At 43.2% G+C, this 18,644-nt stretch overlaps 3 protein-coding genes across 5 annotated transcripts in view; all 3 read right to left on the reverse strand.

The window, feature by feature from the left end:
• gnav1 (guanine nucleotide binding protein (G protein) alpha v1) overlaps positions 1 to 858 on the reverse strand; it is a 30,366-nt gene extending 29,508 nt beyond the window's left edge. For 2 of the 3 annotated variants that reach the window (XM_080464170.1, XM_080464169.1), the window contains exon 1: positions 213 to 722. In XM_080464170.1, the coding sequence (XP_080320296.1) occupies positions 213 to 236 (24 nt within the window). In that variant the 5' untranslated portion in view covers positions 237 to 722. Of the gene's footprint in view, positions 1 to 212 lie in introns of all 3 variants that reach the window. The other variant, XM_080464168.1, reaches the window with a different exon arrangement.
• A 1,071-nt stretch (positions 859 to 1,929) lies between these two features.
• pcyt2 (phosphate cytidylyltransferase 2, ethanolamine) lies at positions 1,930 to 11,529 on the reverse strand. Its single transcript, XM_080464172.1, has 12 exons — positions 11,231 to 11,529; positions 8,435 to 8,523; positions 6,651 to 6,812; positions 6,359 to 6,510; positions 6,235 to 6,276; positions 5,628 to 5,766; positions 5,435 to 5,517; positions 5,039 to 5,116; positions 4,508 to 4,573; positions 3,862 to 3,927; positions 3,407 to 3,495; positions 1,930 to 3,032 (listed from the first exon to the last, which is right to left on the reverse strand). The coding sequence occupies exons 1-12, from the start codon at positions 11,347 to 11,349 to the stop codon at positions 2,912 to 2,914; spliced, it is 1,206 nt and encodes a 401-aa protein (XP_080320298.1). The 5' UTR covers positions 11,350 to 11,529; the 3' UTR covers positions 1,930 to 2,911.
• A 1,048-nt stretch (positions 11,530 to 12,577) lies between these two features.
• Positions 12,578 to 18,567, reverse strand: sirt7 (sirtuin 7). Its single transcript, XM_080464636.1, has 10 exons — positions 18,381 to 18,567; positions 18,162 to 18,299; positions 17,239 to 17,343; positions 17,088 to 17,158; positions 16,935 to 17,007; positions 16,578 to 16,676; positions 15,580 to 15,816; positions 14,441 to 14,521; positions 14,121 to 14,227; positions 12,578 to 13,827 (listed from the first exon to the last, which is right to left on the reverse strand). The coding sequence occupies exons 1-10, from the start codon at positions 18,483 to 18,485 to the stop codon at positions 13,620 to 13,622; spliced, it is 1,224 nt and encodes a 407-aa protein (XP_080320762.1). The 5' UTR covers positions 18,486 to 18,567; the 3' UTR covers positions 12,578 to 13,619.
• Between the last annotated feature and the right edge of the window lie 77 nt (positions 18,568 to 18,644).

Consider the following 18,644-nt stretch of genomic DNA (forward strand, 5'->3'; position numbering starts at 1 on the left):
TAGGCGACTTTAAAGCCTAATCAAATACAAGTTAAGTTTGTACAAATTTTTAGTTCTCAAATAGTTTAGCCCAGTGAGGGTTTTTTTTTTTTCAATACAGGAATCTGACAAATTAGCAGTAGTTGTACTTATGCAGTAGTAACATCTAAGTAAACTTTAACAGTTTATTAAAGTTTGTGAGGATCTGAGTGACGTCATGGTGTCGGTCTCACCGAGGATGAGGATTTTAACCACATTCATCTCCCGCTTGGCGCCCTCGTACAGGTCCCTGTCTATCTTGGCGCTGTGTATCCTCGCCCTCTTCTCCTCCTCCGTGACTTCGGTACCGAGGCACAGTCCCATCCTGAGCGCTCATCTCCTCCGCCGCCGCCGCCGCCCGGAGCGCAAAAACAAAATCACAGAACCAGGAGAACCGGGAGCCGTCCGAGTCTATTCCCACCGAGCTTCCCTGCTTCCCCCCGAACCTGGAACCGTGAGCAGAGAAAACCTTAACCCTGCAGGCTCAGGCCATCTCCGAAACCTCCTCCAAACCCGCACAAGTTGGTGGAGAAACTTTACAAACTGGTTTTACGCATCCGGACGCGCTTTTCTCTCCTTTGAAAATAAGAACAATGTCTGCGTCAGTGAATAAAAACAACGATACCGGGGCACCGCAGTTCAAATCTGCCTCTGCCGCCTTGGCAAAGACCCCAGTTAATCCCCCAAAAAGTGTCTGTGCCTCCTCCCACCGCAGGCGGGGAAGTGACGTGCGGAGGAACCGCAGTCTGTGCGCGCTGCGCTCCCTGTGGTTTTACCTGCGCGTGGCTGCGTGCGGTGCGGGCTGAGAGACGTACGAAAACCCCCGATCCCACCGCGAAACACGCTTTTATTGATTCCCACATACCCCGCAAACGGGATTAGCTGTTAATCTGGATGTGCAAAGTTTACAATATTCTTATATAACTGCTCTTATATAACGTCCACAGGTGTTTCCCATTAACGCGCACATCAGGAAGTGTCAAAGAGAAAACGTCAAAATCCACTTTATAGAGATGTATTTACAGACTCTTTCTTACATTCTAACGATAATAAAACTTACAATGTATTAATATATTTGGTAAAGTATTTATGTAGGCTTGTTAAAGCTGATTTGTCATCTTGATTTGGAAAAAAAAGAAACATTTCTGACTTTTTTCTTGGAAAATTGTCTCAATTGGGCTTTTGCATTCGGTGAATTGACCCTGGCGTCACAGGGACAAGTTCCCAGGTTCGATCCCAGGCTGTGTGTAGAATTTTCATGCTCTTCCTCTGGTGTCTCGACATCAGACAGCGGCAGCTGGTGCCAAGTGGGCCAGATGTGTAGCACTCCACTAAATCAGGTGACATAATCCCATAAATTTATCAAGACAGTTGTGCTCGATCCCAGTCTGCTCTATTTTTGTGGCGCTCATGACCACAGCTTGTGTGGCTGGTTTCTCTGTGTGGTGGACTGGTGACTTGATTTGATCCTCACTGTGGGGGACAATGGAAATGTCCACACCAAAGACAAACACTTCTCATAACATAAAAACTGTTATTTCTTTCTGTTTCACGGCGATATGCACCGAGCACAAACAAACATCGAAAAGGTCATATTTAGGCGTTTAAAGAGACAATCCGTGGTTGAGTGTCCCGTCATTTACATCCCAACTAAAGTGCTTTAAAGCTTCTCTGAAGTCACTCTGTCACTCTTTCACTGCAGCGACGTTCAGCTCAGTCGGGCTGCGGAGTGAAGACACTTTGTGTGTGTAATAAAGTGAGAGTTTGCAGATTTTCAGAGGAGATGTCAGGGCGGTGTGAGTGCGGGGTCAGCTTGTGTCTGAGCAGCTGCTGCCCGGTTTCACCGCCTCAGTGAACCGTCACTATGTGCTGATCAAACACGTCAGGCTGCAGAACAAACTTCACAGGCTCACCATTTCAACGGTTTATTAAAGCCACATTCACAGAGTGATAGAGAGTTACCGAGAGGTGGTGAACGTTTACACCACAGAAGTTTGGACAAAAACAGAACGAAAACAAAGTTTTAGTGCCCCGTTCCACCGTCAACCCCACAAACACACATTGTCACACCATCAACAGCTGTAATATTCCCCTGTAAAGACAGAAAAACAGACTGACACAGAGAATCTGGGCCCCAAACCTTTCACTTGCGAAATTGTCTCATAAAAAAGAACAAACACAGAATAAGTTTATTGACACTCCAGTCGTCCTCACTGAGTGGAATCAGAGTAAAGAATGATAATAAAAATAACAGCCCTTTTAGTAGTTATAGCTTTAAAATGAGGCACTACTGTCTTTTACAACGCGCCTCGTCACAACACGCATGATTTAATCTCATTCAGAGGTGGAGAGTTCCTTTGAGGACGGACACAAAATGACGTCTAAAAAAAAAAATCCAATAATGATGAAATTTAAAATATGTCACATTTTTACTGACGACACTTCGAAGAAGTATTCATAAAATTTATTTGGTTAAAATATAAAACATAACTGACGATGACATTTAACACTTTGTCAATAAGTTATGAGTGACTACAAACTTTATAAACTTTTTATAACATTTGTAGATCAACATTCAGACAAACAATGAGAGAATTCATGGACCGAAACATGAGACAAAAGATAAAACTTCTCTGAGGAGGTAAAGGGATTTTGCAGGTTGAAAACATTCTGGATTATTCGTCTGAAGATCTTCTCTAAACCCTTCCAGGATGGAGACGTGCACACAGATAGACGCAGGCTGCCTCACCCGTTAGTCAAAGCGAAGGATTCTTCTCCAGGACTTGGAGAGAGAGAGCGACTGGCCGGCCCAGCTGAGGAAAACACAGACTCTCCGTGTGCTGATCCACCTTCTTAAAGCTGAGTGTACCTGGGAACCCATTTGTCCCAACTCTCACTGCTGAGCCACGTCAGCTGCAGCTTCACTCTGCTCCTGCTGCTCCCTCCTCTTCATCGCCTCGATCACTGCCATCTCCTTGGCCTCCTTCTTCTGGTTCCTGGCTTCAAACTGCAGCCTGAGTGTGAGAAAACTCATGTGAGGGGGGAAAACTCAATAAAAGATATAAAACAATCAATATAAACAGAATTATTTTCTGGCTCAATTCTATTCAAAATTCTATAAATTCCATTTAATGCTTTCATTTATAAAGGCCTTTTATTTTTCAAAGTGAAACAGGAAGTGCTGAGATTCAACCATTATTGATGTAACTTGATTACTCTACTTTTCATCAACTTGTGCTGCTTCAGGATGACACATCCCGTCTCTCTGAATCGTTCTCATGGAGGTTTAAACTAACAAGACAGTTTTAATGACGGAATCAGGAGGAAGTTCAGTTTGAAAAAAGGAAAAGACAAAACTCTTAATGTACATGAGAAAACAATGGCTGACCTGTTTTCAATGATCCTCTGGACAATGTCGTCGGTGGTGAGATTGTTTTCGCTGTTGATGATCCTGAAGACGCCTCTCTTCTTCGGCTCCTGAGGGACGAAAACACAAACGCTTCAATCAAACTCAGCATGCGAGTGATGAAGTTCAGCGTTGTGTAAGTCATCCAGTTCTCACCGAGGGATTTCATCGCAGCGGGACGCAACGCACATTTTCTCTTAAACTCAACATCTACTTAACCACCATTGATCTTGGGCACCACTAAAAGGCCTCTGGTTGGTAACAACCACAAAAACTGCTGGATACATCATACGAGCATTTTCCATATCGAATCGTTGCAGAGTGTAGTTTGCTGGTGCTAAAGAGATGCAGCAGCTCTCAGACTACGACTGAAAATGGATCCACCTCAAAGAAAGAAAAATCAAAGCTGCTGTGTAAGTCTAGAGGCGTGTACTCACTGCGTAGGGGTCTGAGCCATCCTTGTCTGGAAACACCTCCGTCTTGCCGTGACACACCAGGTCCACCTGCACAGGTAAACAAACACACCTCGGTAAACTTTTACAAGATCAGGTGTTTACCTCAGAAAAACTCTTATTGACCGTTTAATATCAGCAAACATTATTCATCAGGAGAGAAGTATAGTTTCACTTTTATTAAATACTGTAACTAATACAAAAACCTGTGATAATTAGTGGTTGAATTTGAGGGATGTTCTTCTTATTTTCAAGCTATCCACGAGGGGGCGCCACAAAAACACTTAAGGATTTTTCTTTTTTAAGCAGCAACCACTCAATGTAAAAATGCAGCACTGTCTGACACATTAAAACTTCACATTAGCTTCACTTCCAGGGAAATAAAATCATAAGATATTTGCATGAGGTGAATTGATATCGAACAGACTGTGGGTTTGAACGTGTGGCTGAGGTGAAGTTTATTTAGAGTCCAGCTGAACGAACAATCCTCCTTCCATCCAGAAGAACATGTTTGGATGCATTTCATTTTGAAAGTGCATTGAATTGTGTAGCTGGACTTCCTGTCTTCATATCGACAGACACAACAATGACAATATGTTCCAATAATCAGACACAGAAAGGAGCCACTCACCTTAAAATGATCCAACAAGTCCTTTCCCACTGCATAAGGGGCACCAATCACCACCTCAGACACGTACTGCACAAAGACACAGAGCAGTGTGACTTTGAATGATTTCACATTTCACATCAGAGGCTGCACTTTAATCTGCATGTCAGAAATTCACTCAGTGTGTTTGAATTGAGGAAGAGCCCAGCGTACGTCTACTTGTTGCTGCTGGCCTCCTGCCAGATTCTGCACCCTGCTGTCAGAGCTCAGCGCTCTTGAGATTGTTTAATATTTTCTGAAGGGACACACAATGGTGCACAGATGGGCCACAGAGACTCATTGTTGCAGGCTGAAGAGAGGGAACGGAGGGCGCAGGGCCAAGTTCAGCCTGCAGAGCTCCGAGCACACCAGACATTCAGCTGTGTGTGTGTGTGTGTGTGTGTGTGTGTGTGTGTGTGTGTGTGTGTGTGTGTGTGTGTGTGTGTGTGTGTGTGTGTGTGTGTGTGTGTGTGTGTGTGTGTGTGTGTGTGTGTGTGTGTGTGTGTGTGTACTCACCCGACAGGCCAGCACACTCAGAGTCCTCTCATGGATGTTCATTATGGGGTAGTTCTTCCCTTTGTATCGATTCACTTCCTAGAGACGATGAAGGGGTTACAGAGTACATCTTTACCTTGTAGAGATCTAGTCGAGACATTTCTACACAGAAGAGTCGGTACATCAGATGTGAGTGTGGCTCAGAGAGAACAGAAGTGTGCTGCGATGGTCAGTGTGCAACCAGAGAGTGTGAGATACTCTTGTTTTGACTTGTCCCAGTGCTTCCTTAAAAACAAGAGTGGTGTGTGCGTGTGTGTGTGTGTGTGTGTGTGTGTGTGTGTGTGTGTGTGTGTGTGTGTGTGTGTGTGTGTGTGTGTGTGTGTGTGTGTGTGTGTGTGTGTGTGTGTGTGTGTGTACCTGGTCAAAGTGCAGACCTACGATGACATAGGGCCTCTCTGCCTGTTTGTAAACCATCTCTAAAAAGTCAACGTGGCCGATGTCTGAGAGAAATCTGTTGTCAAGGAACCAACAACAAAACAAAACCCCACAGAGGAAAGACGTCTGTCCGTGTTCTCAACTCATTCTGGACGCTTCCACAAAACGAGGATACGAAAGAGGTCAAAGGCTCCGGCCACGTAGATGATGGTGTCTCCAGGCTGAGGCTCCTTCCCTGAGGCAAACTGGATGATCTTCTGGGACGTCTGCAGGAACTGAGACACTCCTGTCCATGGACTGTGACCTTTGGGACCCTGAAACACAACAAATACTTTGGAACATTTGTCTCTGTGAGAGTCAAAGTGCAGCTGACAGACCTGCTGACCTCTGCTTTACCTTCACGGCTGGTGTGACGAGACACCGCCAACACATTTGAGAAGCATTGCAGAAGCAGCACACGCTGGCTGTACAAGCTCGCAGGGTGTGTATGTGCTGTGTGACAGTGTGGATAGTTTGGGGTTACGTAGTTCGGTCGTGAGGAGCTGTAGTAGTGTGTTAACTGGACTCTGGAGCAGCATCTCAGAGAACAGCTGAGAACGTGTGCAGGCAAAGGACTCTGTGAGGCTTTGCAGGCACTCATGGCTTCACAGTCCTATGTTTCATTATTTTATCAACTTTTTCAGATATGATCTTTTTCACAAGTCTTGACATGTGAAGAACATTTTGCTTGCTACAACACAAGTGAGTAAAAATGACTCTCAGTATGAAGTAATATCACGTACCTTCCCAAAGTTGTCAGTATGCTGTTGGTAATCTGGGTTATCCTGTCAAAAGAAATGAATTAAATGAGAAAAACAACAACAACAACAAGCACTTTGAAAGCTAAACGGAGACGAACAAACTCACCAAGTTGCTGTGGTGGGCTTTGGTCATAAGCAGCATGCGTCCCACCAGGTCGGTGGTGGAGACCCCCTGAGTGCGCTTACACTCCCGATATCGGCCTTCACGCTTCACCTCAGCGTACGTGTCCTTGCCGTCGACCGTTAACGTGATGTCGTCTGGGAGACACACACACACACACATACACAAAACACACACAAACAAAACACTGGATATCATCAGGAAGCTTGAGTAAAGTGTCACAACATCAGTACGGAGGAGACTTTAAACAAACTATTCTAAAAAACCAGCAGCTCACCTCCGTGCACACAGAAGTCACAGTTGTATTTGTCCAGAGTCTCCAGCGTGGTGACGTACGGCGCTCCTTCCACGATCTCATCCACCCACTTGATGGCGCGCACCATTTTGTAGCGTTCTGCCTGAGTGAAGACCGGCGGGCCTTTGTGCTTGGAAATCTCCGCTTTGGAAAGGAGGGAGTGAGCAAAGCGTTTGTTACTGGTACTAACAACTAAACTGAATGGAACTCAATGATGCGAGTTCTTCTGGAGGGAAAACAATGAAAGTCTTGTTTTAAAGGTAATATTGTTGAATCTCAAGATTTGAATTAAGTCGTTGAAATGTTCAAAATTGATCAGAATCACACACACGTCCCATTTAAAAAAAAATTCCAATTATTTTCTGCATCAGGTTGGATTTATTACTGAAGGTCTGTAAAATATTGCCCACATGAGGCATCAAACACACGTTGGTGGAACAACACCGGCCACACAGAAGGTTCAACCTGCTGCTCAAGACAAGCCTCATTGCAAAATGGGAAAATGGGAAGAAGACATTTTTTGCACAGTATAATTAAGAGTAGCAGCCATAACTCCACACCGAGAGCCAGCAGGGTGAGCTGTCCACCTTATTAGTATATCAGTAGCTATGTGGCATTAGCATCACAGCCATATTGTGGCAGGAACAATTTCACATCTCTACACAGATTAGGGAGCAAAATTAAACAAAGTCAAGTTGGATGTTGCATTTTTCATTTGGTAAATATGAGAATAATTGATATTTCACTGGATTCTGCCGAATGAGAAAAGACTACTACAGCACTAAAACAAGGGAATCATTTATAATTTAGTATTATTTTATGGATATTATGCTTCATTTTACTGGTCCGGCCCAGTTGAGATGAATCTTGTCTGTTTGTGGCAAATTAACCAAACTGAGCTTGACACAGCAGTGAGCTCAACTTGTTTATTACAAAGAAATCTCAATAAGATTTATCGGCTGCATTGAGTGTAAGAAAACTGACATATTGTCACCTGCACCAGACAAATTCATGAACTTGATCACTTATCTGTTGAAGGGTTAAAACACTAGTAATATGCATGATATTGATAATGAAAATTTGCACTATAATATAAAAGTGAGCTTTAATATGTCCATATTTATATCGGACTGCTGAAATTAATCACAGATCTCAGTGTAGTTCACAAGAACAGTGATGGAATAACATTCATGATTCCTTCCAAGATTTGATTCCTGCCATTAATGAGAAAGGCTGATAATTTATTAAAAGCACTGATAATATCTGGTTAATTTTCAGTTCATTAATGGTTGTAATGCTCCCCGTTACAGAGCTCCCACTCAACAAGCAGCTTCTCTCTGTGGTCAAGTCATATTATCTTTTATGTTCATTTCTATCTGCTGTACATGATGTGATTTGATGGGTACAAACTCTTCATCAGACATTTCAAACGGAGCTAAAAATGTACCAATCTGTCTTAAATAAAATCAAAAGCAACACATTTTTTTTCCCCACAACAGCAATTCTAAAAAAGTTGTGCCACTGTGTTGTCAATAAAAACATTATGCCATTATTTGAAAGTATAAAACATATTTGTGATGTTGGAAAAGACTTGCTACCATAGCGTGCAATCGCTCATTTTACATTTCATGGCTTGAAAAGGTCGGAAAAAGTTAGAACAGTGGCAACACAGGGCAGCAAAAGGACCAAAAGCACATTAAAAAAGGTTGTTGTTTTTCAGAAGATAGTTTCCAAGTGTAGAAAAGGAGATATGTGGACAGTCTTACCATCGGTATGCACTCCCACTATGAGGAACTCTCCCATGGCTTTAGCCTGCCGCAGCTGGTTGGAGTGACCATAATGGACCATGTCATAACTGGAGACAGAGACACAAATCTCACCACACGGAGGTACAGAATGACAAACGTACATATGTTTATAGCATATTTTTAACTATTAAACCTTTATCTTACTTTATTCTTCTTCACTGTGACATTGTAATGTCAAAACAAAGAGGCGGGAGGCTTATCGTAGGTGAAATTGGCAGCGGTTAGTGGGCAAAAGGTGATGATAAGCACACCGAGTCTACAGTGTGCCTGTGTTTATTTGCTTTCTGCCATTCAGTAACTCAGAGTCAATGTATTACATAAGTGGTGAGAAGGGAAATAGATATGAGAAGCCCTCTCCTATTACTCCACAGTGTCAACATTAAGAGGAAACAGCTTGTTTTTCAGTGATCTCAATCTGAGATTATGAACATGGTATGGAGGAACATGTGTTTTTGTTCAGCACCTCAGGGATTCACATTCCTGCATTAATGTACAGCCAACACACATTCATATACACACACACACACGCACAGCTTCAGTCTTTAGCAACCAGAGTCAGAAAGACTGACCTTAAAATGTTTAAGAAATGTATTTTTCGCCCGGTTTTAACTTTCACACCAGTTACGTGTCACCCTGTTGATGAAGCAGTTGTTTTTACTATTTTCACTCTATTTAAACAGTGGTGTCGTGATTGGAGGCGAGAGTTGTAATGTTCTCCCTTGTTTGCACATGGCTTTTCTCTGGAGACTCCAGCTTTCTCACACCAGTCTCATGAAGGTCTGACTGGTGGCGTGTTTCAGGTCGATCCTGCCTTCACAGTCAGCGGGGATTAGCTTCACCGTCCCGCGACTCTAAGCTGGATAAGGCGCTACAGAGGACTGAGGTCTGATGAGCTGCCTTATGAACCTCCGCAGGAACATTCTGCAGCATCACACTTTAACTTTAGACAAAGGCAGGAAATGCAAATGCAGACAATGCAGAGTTTCATTCATCTGTGAATTATAAGAGAATGCTTTAAGTAAATATTATATATATAAAAAAAAAAGATACATTCCATATTTACTTGTACAAAACTGACAGCAAAATTTTGCTTTACAGTTCTAGAGATTCAAACATGATCTATACTGGCGATATTATGAAATATAAATGACCAATCGTTAGATTTAGCATGAAAACTACATAAGAAGCCACAGATGTCTGGCTATATGATCAACCGATAAAGTAATACATACAAACACTCTTCCCCTATCGCATAGAAACCTATGATCTTTCTCAACACCTCCTTAAAAAAAAAAAAAAAACCCTGCCCAACTGCTGCCCACTTCGGCAACATATCACTTTGCATCACACGGAAACCACGTGTTTACCATGTCAGATATTTTTAACCACCGCAGGTCAAACCAGCTATCAGTGACCCGCTCGCTGTCCACTGCAGTGAGTCCGGCATTGACTGAAAAGCTAAAACATGAGAAGATTCCTGATCTCCTCTCACGACATCAACGCAGTTTTACAGGATGGCAATCTGAGATACACCTGCATGTCGTTCACCAACATTAGTGATTAACACAAAAGAAGCGGCTTTCAAAAAATGCTGAAATGACAAAACTTACATCTTATATTATAACCCTTTAGCCAGAACAGACTGTTGAGAATCATCCGATCGGATTTATGATGGAATCGAAGTTTAGCCTCATGAAACTTAATGTGAAAATACAGTGTTGTCAGAGTTTGTAAACAACAACAGCCGTTCCTATTCAAAATTTCCAGCTCATCTTTACACAAGTAGTGAATGACAACTCGATTTGCTCCATCCCAACATACATCTTACTTATTTGAGGCGTCTTGCTCCCTCTAACTTGTTTTCACCAATATAAACCCAACATAATAATGAAATCATCTACATAATTCTTCCTGACAACACAACAAAAAAACTTTAAATTCAACCTGAAGTACATTTTATTTGCAGAACAAGTTCAAGATGTCCTTTCATCAATAAAACGTTAAGGTATTCTGCTGAAGGAAACACAAGATAAACATTGACAGGCCTGGAAGTGGTAATGGCAGGAGTTTATTCTGGGTTGGCTGTCACAGACATCACACAGACAAATCCACACCTACAAGCTGTTTGGGGTGATCGGTTAGCCTCAAACGCTTGTTTTATAACTGATAAAAACCCACACACGTGATCCTACATATTCCCCCAACCTAGACTTGAACCCAGGTCCTTCTCACTGTGACGCCAGGGTGCAAACCACTACACCGTGCGCTTCTCTATCTCCTACCTGTCTGATCAGTATGAGTTCTTTCTAGTTTTAATCACATGTACACAAACGGAGTGACAGCATGTCATTCGTGGGCACAAAATAAAGAGGATCAGGACAGAGAGGAACTCATAAAACACATTTTATTGAACCATAAAGTGAGATGGAGAGATTAGCAGCAGGTACACTGTGTTTCTTCAGGACTCGAACATTTTGCCAGGTTTGTTTAGACACAGTGACGTCGTTATTAACGTGTTATTATTCGTACGAGTTGTGGTTAAATGAAAACTGCCAAACTAATCAGCCTGTGGTGTTCAGAGCTTCACTAGTTACGATCCTGTTGCCAAGTTATGAAGCTCTAAGCCGCTTGGTTAGCATTAGCATGTTAGCACTTCGAACGTTACATAACGACCGTGCAAAACCGAGATAAAACCGTTAACAGACTTTATGAACCGACACCGGCAGAGAGCCGGCGGCGGCCGCACTGACTCACCAGCCGTCACACCACAGCCGCACGACCCGCTTCCTCTTGTCCGGGCTGCAGGGGGAGGCAGCCGGCTTCCCGGCGTCGCCCGGTAGGTCGCCGCTCGCGTGGTGACCGTTTTTAATCATGTTTGGCGGCTGCAGACGGACAGCGAAATGGAGCACGGCCGTACGAGTGGTTTAAAAACCGGTTCCCCGCACCCAGAGGACGCCCTGCGGTCCCTCGCTCCGGTTTCTCCCCGGGTCAGAGTCTGGAGCGGCTGACGCCTCTGGTGTGACGTCACATCGGACGCTCAGGGTGACGTGCGGATTGCATAATCGCAGAGTCACGTGACTCGCAGCCTGCAGCAACGCGCTTTAAAGCTGGGGGTGTCAAACATGAGGCCCGTGGGCCAAAACCGGCTCGCAGGAAGCCCCAGTCTGGACAAAACACCCACGAACAATGAACAAATTTCAAAGAAAACATTCAATTAAACGATAAAACAATTTTCTTGAGACAACGCTGGAAGTTAGCAACCTCGTCGCTATGAAACTCGCCACAAAGCCATGCTGTCAGGGAGAGTTTGTAAAAACATGCATAATGCAACAGCTATAAGAGAAGGTTTTCTTTCTTCATTTTACTGTATTTCAACCACAAGGTTTTATTAGATTTGGCTTTATGTTGACATTGTTGTAATTTTCTGTAGTAAATGTTTGATTTCGTGAAAACAGACCAGTGGTGTGAAATTAATTTTAATTCAGTGGACACATACAACAAAGTTTAATCTTGAGTGGGCAGACTGGTGAACTAACGACAAAGTAACCTTTAAATTTAAACTTCAGTTTTTCTTTGTTGTGATACTGAGTATTTGTGATGGAATAGTTTTACTACAAACTCAACATAGAGCCAATTTTAGTGATCCAGCAGAAACATTTCTCTAAATCAATAGTGTCATAACAATGAGGGATGCCGTACTAAAGGCAAAGCAGTCAGGTTATTATCCCATTTAGCAATCTGTAGCAACACAATATATATATATATTTAATAGCTTGAAGCTATTTTAGAAATATATCAGATTACTGTTTAAATTAAATTGGAATCTCACCCTTATTTAAAAAAAAAAAGAAGTGAAATGAGAATTAAATCAGAATGGAAATAGTTGCCTCGTTTGATCATACATCTAAAAAATGTTGACATGTTAATTTTGTGCAGTATTTTAACATCTGTCTACAAAACCTTCAACAAAATATTGCTAAACTACATACATTTCTCTGAATGCACTCATACCAGGCAACATATTTACGTTGATATTATGAAACATACAATATAAATCAATGCACTTCCATGTTTGATTAATTAAAAATAGAGACATGCAATAGAAATTCATCACGTTACGATTTATTGTCCCAGAAATATTGCCTCAACCACATCAGAAAGTGTTATTGCAGGAGTGTTTAGGTTTTACATTTCAGGATAATGAATGTAAGCTTACAAAGGACAGTCTGTCGTGACGTTTGATACTTTGTGGTAAAAGCTGTGACTTTTAAAATAAAAATCTTTCAGACAAACGGAGAGAACTACGCGGTTTGGTCCCAGTGGCGGCAGTAAACACAAGCACAACATGATGACCACATAAATTCACTCTGCTTTCTTTCTTACACTGCTGTAAACACAAGGAGATAAAAATGTAAACATAATGACAACCCACAACTTGTCGAGACCAACGCAGAGTGGACTGAACCCTGAGGAGGGTTACAGCAGCGTCAACATCAACAGTGAGCTTAGAGACTTTAAGGTAAACTGAAACAGAATGAACTTCAACACAAATCCTTAAAGACAACGAGTGTAGTTTCAAAAATGTAACTTCTCAACATTCGGAGAAAATAATATCCTACAAAAATATATTTCACTCTAAGCAATACATGTAGAAAATTGTGGCTGTTCTCTAATCCTACAAACACACCTTGGACTGAAGGTGTCAACTTAACTGTAAACACATTGTACTGTGTCGTATTGCTACTCCTGCTACATACTGTCTCCCACCCTGCGTGGAACAAAACTTAAAAGTCCTGAATTTTCTAGTCAGAGATCAATGTCAATATCAAGACTTAAAGAAACGTATGGGTTTGTGATAAACTTGAGCTGCCCTGCTCCGAGTCTGCGTAACAAAAGCCACTTGTAAATCCTGCCGACCTCAAAATGTATGTCGTACAAAATAATTTCATGGTGTAAAGTGCCATTTCTAATTGGCTAAATACCCCATACACACACACACACACACACACACAGACTGCATGTAACCTCTCAATACAAACATACAGACAGACACACACTAAAGCTGAACGGTGCAACTCGTCAGTCTACGGAACAGAGTTGGTCAAAAGTGACTGTAATGATGGAGTCCGTTCCGTTTGCGCCGTCACGCAGCTTTTTTCTTCCTCCTTCTGCCTTTGCCGTAGCCCCGACCGAACCAGCCGCCCTGCACAGACAAGGCTTCGTCCATCTGCTGCTCCGTCTCCACCGAGCAGTCCTCCTGTCCACCAGGGGGAGATATAACCTCTCGAGAATGGCTTTGCACCTCCTCTGGGAGCAGGGGCGTGGCGATACTGAAGATGGGGTCATCGGCCCTGATGAGACAGGGAGGAGGAATTAAAGTTTTATTCTACACCACCCATTCTCTTTTCTGTCGTTAAAGTAGAAGCTCTTTCTCTGCACTCGATCCACCTTTTGTTTTAGCCACGCTTTCATTTCAAACGCCGAAAAACACATTTTCATGTTTGCATTAATGCTCGTGAAGTATTTTCGAGTGTGAAGAAGATTTAATACTTTACATTGCACAGGTTCTACCGTTATCTCCGACAAAACCGACCGAAGCCTATTTGTGTCATCATTTGTGGTTATTTCTTGATATGATCCTTACCTGTCGTAGGCCGGAGTCTGGAGGTTCAGCTCCTCCATCAGGAGACTCATAACTTCGTCACACTTGCCATTAATTTTCAGCACAGCCAGATCATCTTTTGGTGTCCACTGAAACAAAAGCAAAACCTCAGAATCAGCAACTGTCCACAAAATAATTCAGATCGCATTTAAAGTTGATTTTCCAGAGATTGTGCTTTCCAACTTTTTTTTATTAAAGATTACCGTTTCAAATTGTTTGATTCAGGTGTGACGCAGCAGACAGATGTGTGAAGCACACGGAGGAGGAGGGAAGACGGAACCAAAGCACCAAGAGAACCATACCTGCAGGTTGACGATGTAAAGTTTGGGTCTTCTGCTGGCTGGTCGGTTCATGCACCACAGACAGGCGTATTTCTTCAGCACCTAAAGGATGAAACACAAAGTGACCCGAGTTAACGGAGCGACATCTTAATTCAAATAAAACCAAATCTATTAAACATTCTGAGGTTACCAAATGAAAAGGAGGAAATGTAGGAACATGAGGGGAAAACAAGTGCAAAGAGCTTTTTAGTTGTGATGCAAATTGGCTGATTTGTCGCTTCAAAACAAGAAATCTATTTTTAAATCTCTTTTCTCAGCTCATGCTGCATTCAAATGTTTCTCAGGAGTTTATCTGCTCCCTAACCAGGAGTGTCAATCTAATTTAATTCCGTGACGTAAAAAAAAAAACCTAACAATCTTAATTTTCCTTGTTTTAGTGAAATCGTGTGCACCCCGAAAAATTTCACCTTTAACAAAACCCATGATCATTATTTTTAACAGTGCAACCTGAAACCACATCTGTCAGTCATTCTTGTCAGATTGTCATTTGTCACTTCTCAGGAGTGCGATTTCTGCAGCCTTCAGCTTTTTAATAAACTCACCCTTTGATTTGAAGGCAAAAAATTATTTATCTAAAAAACATTAGCCAATTTTCTACTGCAGCAGCTTTCTGCAGCCGCCGGTTCAGTGGTGGGTCTCAGAGGTAATCTGCTAATCTGACTAAAATTGTGCAATGCAGTTAGAGCAAGAAATAGGCTTGGCTTGGCTTTCTTTTCTTTTGGGGGGGGGGGCTTAAACAAATGCTTAATATTTTCTCTACACTCTAAAAAGTGATGCTGTGGGCTTGATTGGACTTAGTTTGACATGCCGGTGAAGTCGTGGGGGTTAATCGATGGGATTCTACGATGCAAAGCGGCAACCAGGTGAGAAGAGATGTGTAGCTGAAGAAGCTCCTGCGGTTGACCAGGACATCACGGAGGGGTGAGAAACATTGTTCGGGATTGGAGCTCAGTTTGGACGTTCGCACAACTCCAGCAACGCTCCCCAAATGTGAAGACACCGATACACTGAACAACGTCCGTCTGTGTCGTAAACGGCTGAAGTGACATCTTGATGTAAGGCAGTACGGTCATCATCTCACTGGGCTTTTTAACACCTGCCTTTAAGCTGGAGCCCAAGCAGAGGATGACGTCAGCTGTCCCGGCAGCCTCTGCTGCTCCCTTCCAGTTGAGAGGCTGCTCCAGGGTCCCGCGCTCCCCAAAGTGCACGATGGTGTCCCTCAGTTCGTCTCCGCAGTGGTTACACCTGCGGCCCGTCCCGTGGCGGTGCAGAGACGTCCGCTCAGTCACGTCAAACAGTCGCACGTACTCTCTGACCGGGGAGCAGGCAGTGCACACCTGGACACAAAGCGGGTCAGGGGCTTTCAGGAACCAAGTACAGCGTGAAAAGATGAACGGACATGGTCAGAAATATTTACGTGAAGGGTTCAGAGGCACTTAACACTGATCTGACCTAAAACTGACAAAATGTTTAAAGGCGAGGCTCCAAAGTTTGATACAAAATGCTGCAGGAAAAAAAAAAAATCTTATTACAGCACTAAGTACATTCATCACAAATACGTGGTTAAAAGTATTTATGGGGACAAACACTGTTAGAAAGCTTTCAGTTTGAAGAGGTGATCCAAATCTGCCCATTATCTTCTGATATCAATCGATGGCTGCATAACCACACATAACGTAACGTGTAAAGCGCGTGTACATAAAATATGGTGCAAAAATGAAATATGTTATGTAATGCCAGCAAGAAGCATGTAATTGTCTCTAAATTGATTCTCCATCAGAGGGAAACCACCCCAAACATACAGATAATGTTCATTAATGACTTATAGTCTAAAGAAAAACTGTACTGGGTGCAAACTCATCTGCATTTTAAACCACTTCATCCAGTTCAGAGGAGCACGAACCAACAGACTCTGGAGGTAAAATTAACATTGGCTGATGGGAAACCCCCGAGAAATACTGGTGAAATAGAAATATCATTCATATGACGCTTCTGAGCTCACTCTTTCAAAACTGTCACGATGTTCCCACATATTTCCAACACTGATAAACTGCTGTGAGTCCGTGACGGAAAACTGAAGGACTAATGTGAGTCTCACCTCAATAAACATGTTTCCATGGAGCTCGGAGAGGGCGGGTCTGGGCAGACCGCTACGCAGATGAAGTCCATCGCAGTTCTGAGAGACGACGTGCTTCACCTTTACAGAAACACGATGCAAAAAGCAGGAGTGCTTGTTAGGGTGTTAGGTGGGCGTCTCCAAAACTATCAATCATGCAGTTAAAACTTAAAAGTGATAAAACAAGGATACAATTTGCAAAACTATATTGTAATGTGAAAAACTATAGGAAGTAAAGCATTAAACCAATAACCAATATCTAACATGAGACTTTGGGATCATCCTCTGACAGTGAAAACTCCTGTTATACAGGATTGAGGTAAAGTCGGTTTCACTTACCAGCTTTTCCTTATGGAGCGTTCTAATACACATGTGTGTGAGTGTTGGCTGTGCTTTGCTCAAGTCTGTTGAGCTGTGAGTAAAGGGAAAAAAAAGAAAAAGAAATCAGAAAGGAACTATATTTGAAATTATTTCCATTCGGACTTCTCCTACCTGATGCTCCGTCCCTTCTGAAGCTGCGTCCAGACTCCATTCGGGCCTCTGTAGTCTGGGATAGAAGCTGCCTAAAATCAGACACACACCGTCACTCTTGTGAAGTTCTAAAGGAGAGAAACAACCGTACAGATGCAGGGGTTTGGCGTACTGTGCTGATCCCGGCTCCAGTGTAAACCACCAGATGATTTGCTTGCTTGACGGCTGCAGCCAGCAGTCTGATTTTGGTTTTCAACTCTTCAGCGTCGTCGCACACCTGGAAACAAAGATGGGAAACATAATTCCAAGAACTGAGCAACTTGCCACCGGTCCTTTCCCTTCTCCTTTAGTTTAAGTAATAATGTTGTTGTTTATTATGAGTATTGCTGTTCTTAAAGCCTTCGACGTGTGTGCGTGTTCAGCAATTTTTGAGCCCTGTCAACACACACACACACACACACACACACACACACACACACACACACACACACACACACACACACACACACACACACACACACACACACACACACACACACACACACACACACACACACACACACACACACACACACACCTAAAACTGACTATGTAGGCCCATTTTTCTGCTGACCTGTTAACTGTTTTAGTCTTCATGAAACTCAGTAAATATAATTGAGAATAGAAAAAGGACACGCAAAGAATATACTGCAAATCCTAAAGTGTTGAAATGATTCAGATGTAAATATTTAATTAACTGCCTCCATAGTACATCTTGATTGTGTGCAGAGCCAAAATGGATCATTGTTAAAATATGTACAGACCTGACAGTTTTTTTTTGTAAACATGCACCTACTGCTGCATCTTGTAACTCAAAGTATTTTTTCAAAGCTGATAATTATACTGTAGAATAGTAGTGTTTTATTAGAAGCTGTAGCAACAGAGTTAGTTTAGTGAACTCTAGTGAGAAAGTTGGAAGCTACAAACCGTGACTGGTGAGTTTTAATCGTGAAATTAGTAATATTGAATACTTTATCTCGGTTTGTTGGAAACGTCTGTCAACTCAGACCCACATCGGGACCACCCTGGTGACCAGGGAGCCGCAGGAGAGCTCACCTCCTCCTGCTTCCTCTTCAGCCCGTTTCTCCGGACCTGCCTCCGGCACAGCTCCTCCACGGTGTCCCGGTGCAGCCGCAGCACGGCGGCTTCCTCCTCCGACCGCTCGGCCTCGGGTTTCTTCAGGAGTCGTCCGACCTGGAGGGCAGAGAACCGGGTGAGCCCACCTGCTAGTTTAGCTGGTGAGCTAGTGGCTACAAACAGTTCTCTCATCTTTACCAGGCTGAAAATCTTCCGCTCGCTCTCCCGCTGCAGTATTCTGGCTTTTTCCAACGCTTTCCTCTCCGCCCGGGACGAAACTCCGCCGTCCGCCTCCTCCGCCATCCCGCTTCAATCCAGCGGAGCTCGGAAATCTTTCTGTTTGAAAACGAAGCGCAGAGCCGCGGCCACCTGGCCGGAGTTCACCGGAGGCCGGGAGGTGTGTTCCCACAGCGCCCCCTTGCTGGCAGGAGGAGTATATGGCAAACGCCCCCTGCTTACCCG

This window comes from Lipophrys pholis (genome assembly GCF_963383615.2).
Source record: "Lipophrys pholis genome assembly, chromosome: 5".
Taxonomy (NCBI): Eukaryota; Metazoa; Chordata; class Actinopteri; order Blenniiformes; family Blenniidae; genus Lipophrys; species Lipophrys pholis.

Bases quoted from the DNA above. Each gene is read 5' to 3' on its own strand.
- pcyt2 (XM_080464172.1), bottom strand. From the start codon at position 11,349: ATGATTAAAAACGGTCACCACGCGAGCGGCGACCTACCGGGCGACGCC. The intron at 3,496-3,861 runs GTGAGTACACGC...TTCGTCCCTCAG, and splicing joins ATGGCTCAGACCCCTACGCA to GAGCCGAAGAAGAGAGGCGT. The intron at 3,033-3,406 runs GTCAGCCATTGT...TCTCACACTCAG, and splicing joins CAGAGGATCATTGAAAACAG to GCTGCAGTTTGAAGCCAGGA.
- sirt7 (XM_080464636.1), bottom strand. From the start codon at position 18,485: ATGGCGGAGGAGGCGGACGGCGGAGTTTCGTCCCGGGCGGAGAGGAAA. The intron at 16,677-16,934 runs GTAAGTGAAACC...GTTTCTGTAAAG, and splicing joins CGCTCCATAAGGAAAAGCTG to GTGAAGCACGTCGTCTCTCA. The intron at 14,522-15,579 runs GCAGGTGTTAAA...TTCATCCTTTAG, and splicing joins GCTTGGGCTCCAGCTTAAAG to GTGCTGAAGAAATACGCCTG.